We start from the raw sequence: 4,391 nt of genomic DNA, 5'->3' as shown, positions 1-4,391 counted from the left end.
TGGAGACACTTTTAAAAAACTGTTTTTTCTCTGTGGTCCTTGAGCAGCCATTTGACCAAATACATTTTATTTTTTAATCAATAATAAGTCAAAGGAATACCTTTTGAATATATGGGATCACCCATTTATACCTCTAAATGTTAACCTCAATGCACATTTTGGAGGATATTTGTAAGATTTATTATTCATTTGATGTTTTCTTAAAGGATGTTTGATGTAGGTGGACAGAGATCTGAGAGAAAGAAGTGGATTCACTGCTTTGAAGGAGTTACATGCATTATATTTTGTGCTGCACTTAGTGCCTATGACATGGTCCTCGTGGAAGATGAAGAAGTGGTAAGTCTAAAAGAAAAACAAAGCCAGGGTTAAAAGTAATCTTTGTGCTTTTCAGTAGTACTACCACATTGCCCAACTCCTGAAGGTTTGCCAAAGATTTATGTTAGTTCTACATCCTTGTTCACGATGCTCAACATTCACATTTTGCAAATAATAATCCTACCCATTCTCATTTCTGATACCTAACAGAATAGAATGCATGAAAGTCTTCACCTGTTCAACAGTATCTGTAATCACAAGTATTTTTCAACAACCTCCATCGTCCTGTTCCTCAACAAAAAAGATATCTTTCAAGAAAAGGTAACCAAGGTGCATCTTAGTATCTGCTTTCCAGAATATACCGGTAAGATTCTTTTCTTTTAGTTTCATAGTAATACATTTTTGTATAAACATATATTTCCTATCTGGATCTTGGCATTTAACACTTATGAGGATGAAGCTTATGATCATTTTTGAGTCATCTTTATGATCCAAACTGGGAAAAAAAAAAAAAACCTTACAATAAAGAAGAACCCTCTCTACATTGTCTACATTAAAGTAAAACCCTAATAAAATAAACTGGAAGGGGTTAGATGGACCAGGGTTGCTACTCTATAGAATTTATCAAATGACATTGGAACCTGAATTGTCTTCAAAATTATAACAGGAATGCAAATCTTATTCCAAATTGACATTTTTGATGTATTTCCTACTGAAACCTTGTAATGCTATAGTAAATCTCAGAGGCCCTTCAATGTCTGAGTTGTTTCTAGAGATATAGCGTGAATGAATTTGAGAATGAATAATGACATCTTCATTTTTTTCTGGTTTTCTTGGATCCTGGAATTTTAGTGCTAATCCTGTTAGTCAGCGATTGTAAATGTGAAATCCCACAGAACGGCTGTTTCTCCTTCAGAAAGAGTTTTTTTCTTTTTTTGTAAATAGTTGGATGTTCCATTGGTAATAAAATTACATTAAAAAATTTATTTTTTTGAGATGGAGTCTCGCTCTGTCGCTTAGGCTGTAGCCTTTGCCTCCTGGGTTCAAATGATTCTCTTGCTTCAGCCTCCCGAGTAGCTGGGACCACTGGTGCACGCCACCACGCCCAGTTAATTTTCGTATTTTCAGTAGTGATGGGGTTTCACCATGTTTGCCAAGGCTGGTCTCGAACTCTTGACCTCAAGTGATCTGTCCACCTTGGCCTACCAAAGTGCTGGGATTACAGGTGTGAACCATTGCACCTAGCCATTTTTATGATTTAAACAAAATACAAATCCAGTTTTACCACTTAGGTATGTAAGACTGCCCAGGTGTTACTAGGAGCATGGCATTCTGTCAAAACAAATACTTATATTGGTCAATCTACAATTAGGGCTTATATCTTTTTTCTATAATTATAAATATTTATAATATATCATACATTTATCATGTGATTAAATATATTTTTCATATTACAAATAATCAAATACATTGAATATTACTAATTAATATAAACTCATAATTAAAGGTTTTATATTATATGATATAATAGGACTTATTTCTTAGAGCAGTTTCTAGTTTATAGAGAAATGAAATGTTTCAACAGAAAGCATGAAGAGTTCCCACGTACTTTCCTTCTCATCCCCTCCTACAGTTTCTCTATTTAGAGAACTGCTTTGGTGTGGTACCATTTGTTAAAATTGATGAATTATATTGATGAATTGATATTAACACATTTTACATTATTAACTAAAGTCCATTTTTTTTTTTTTTTTCTTGAGACAGAGTCTTACTCTGTTGCCCAGGTTGGAGTACAGTGGCGCGATCTCAGCTCCCTGCTACATCTGCCTCCTGGGCTCAAGCTATTCTTCTGCCTCAGCCTCCCAACTAGCTGAGACTACAGGCGCCCACCATCATGCCTGGCTAATTTTTGTATTTTTAGTAGAGACGGGATTTCACCATGTTGACCAGACTGGTCTTGAACTCCTGACCTCAGATGATCCACCCACCCTCCCAAAGTGTTAGGATTACAGGTGTGAGCCACCGTGCCCGACCAAGTCCATCATTTAATTAGGGTTCACTCTTTTTGTCACACAGTTCTGTGTGTTTTGCCAAATGCAGGTCATGTATCCAGCATTACAGTATTATACAGAACAGCTTCACTGCCTTAAAAATTCCCTATGTTCCCCCATTCATGGCTCCTCCCTCCTCACACTCCTGGCAATCACTAATCTTTTTATTGTTTCTATTCTTTTGCCTTTTCCAGAATGTAATATAACTGGAATCATATAACATGTAGCATTTTCTTACTGTCTTTTTTCACTTAGCAATATGCATTTAAGTTTCCTCCATGTCTTTTTATGGATTGATATCTAATTTTTTTATTTCTAAATTAATATTCTGTTCCTTAAATGAACCACAGTTTATCCTTTCAGCTACAGAAGGACATCTTGGTTCCTCCCAATTTTTGGCAATTATGGAAAAAGATGCTATAAACATCCATGTGCAGGCTTCTGTGTAGACATAAGTTTCTAGGTAAATGCCTAAAAGTGTGATTGCTGGATTGCATGGTAAGACTATGTTTAGCTTTGTAAGAAACTGCCAAATTGCCTTTCAAAGTGACTGCACAATTTTGCATTTCCACAAGCAATTAACTCCTATAACTCCATGCACTTACCAGCATTTGGTATTGCCAGTGTTTTGGATTTTAGCCATGTTATATGGCTTCAAAGCTTGTTCCTCATGGAATTTTGCTTCCAGTTACAATAAAGTAGGAAACAAAGATTTATTTCTTTAGAAAGTTTTTATGCTACTGCTGTATCCTGTGTCAAGTCCCCATAAAGCATATTCTGTTATAAAGCCCATCAACAGGTCATTTTTAGTTGTCCTGTATTTTTTAGCCTACTTGTTTTATGTCTGCCTTTTCTCAACTGATTCATTGTACATCCTGCTATTGGACTAAAGTTTCTCAAGCAGGGCCTTCATCGTACTACTGCTATATAACACATCAGTCAAGAGTACCTCTATAGCCTTTTATATCTCATCCTAACTCCTGTTTTGTTAGTAACATAGTCTATAATGTAGCCAATAACATCTATTCTACTTGATTTCCTACAATTCCTCTACAAAAATCTTTCATTTCTATCAAAGTAGATTCTTCAAAGCTCAATCTGTTTCCTGACCCTACCCTCAAGTCTAGCGGTGCAATTCTCACTTTCACTTTTTTGCTTTCCCTTACTTTTCTCTGTTGTAGGTACCTCTCAAAGTCCAGCTCAAATACCATCTCCTTCTGTACCCTAGTCATCTACCTTTTCCATTCGTTTTCTCTTTTAGTGTGTATAAAAACACCCACACCCATACCCACAAACACACACACAGTATTTGATGTATATGTAAGTTTGTATCACTCACTTTGTTTTAGAAATATTTTGGGATTTCTTCTGTATTGTGAGCTTTTTTGATGCAAAGTTTACCTTTTAGCCACCGGGAGCTCCCAATGGGGTGAGCATAGTTCCCAGCACCCTGATAATTGAACCTTGCCTTTATGATTTTGCAATACTTAGTATATCAAAGTAAAATCCTAAAACTTACTGATATTATTTATAGCCTATTCTTTGTAATATATGATTAATCTTTACCTCTTTAAATATTTTGTTTAACAAGGGCCAAATACATTTGAAGATGCAGGAAACTACATCAAGAACCAGTTTCTAGACCTGAATTTAAAAAAAGAAGATAAGGAAATTTATTCCCACATGACCTGTGCTACTGATACCCAAAATGTCAAGTTTGTGTTTGATGCAGTTACAGATATAATAATCAAAGAGAATCTAAAAGACTGTGGGCTTTTCTAATCAACCACTTTCTCTTCCACTCTTGCTCATGTATGCTTTTCAAAATATAAAAGAAGAGGTGCTGTGTGATGTGTTTAGTTTGAATAGACAGTAACTTATTTAGACATATAATTAGCATTGTAAAGCAAAAAGTTTTCCCACAAAAAGGTTTATGTATTATCATCTGTATCTGGATAAGTTTAAATTTCTTTGGAACATGGGGAATGGGAGGGCCTTCGATGTCCTTATATCTAAAAACTGATA

The 4,391-nt window shown here is 35.3% G+C and overlaps 1 protein-coding gene across 1 annotated transcript in view; it reads left to right on the top strand.

Moving 5' to 3' along the window:
- GNAT3 (guanine nucleotide binding protein, alpha transducing 3) overlaps positions 1 to 4,184 on the top strand; it is a 63,739-nt gene extending 59,555 nt beyond the window's left edge. The window contains exons 7-8 of the mRNA XM_011986097.1: positions 526 to 679; positions 3,958 to 4,184. Coding sequence (XP_011841487.1) covers positions 526 to 679; positions 3,958 to 4,148 — 345 coding nt within the window. The 3' untranslated portion in view covers positions 4,149 to 4,184. The remainder of the gene's footprint in view (positions 1 to 525; positions 680 to 3,957) is intronic.
- The last annotated feature ends 207 nt before the right edge of the window (positions 4,185 to 4,391 follow it).

This window comes from Mandrillus leucophaeus, unplaced genomic scaffold, assembly GCF_000951045.1.
Source record: "Mandrillus leucophaeus isolate KB7577 unplaced genomic scaffold, Mleu.le_1.0 Scaffold293, whole genome shotgun sequence".
NCBI classification, from domain to species: domain Eukaryota; kingdom Metazoa; phylum Chordata; class Mammalia; order Primates; family Cercopithecidae; genus Mandrillus; species Mandrillus leucophaeus.
This window is presented reverse-complemented; position numbering and strand designations above follow the sequence as displayed.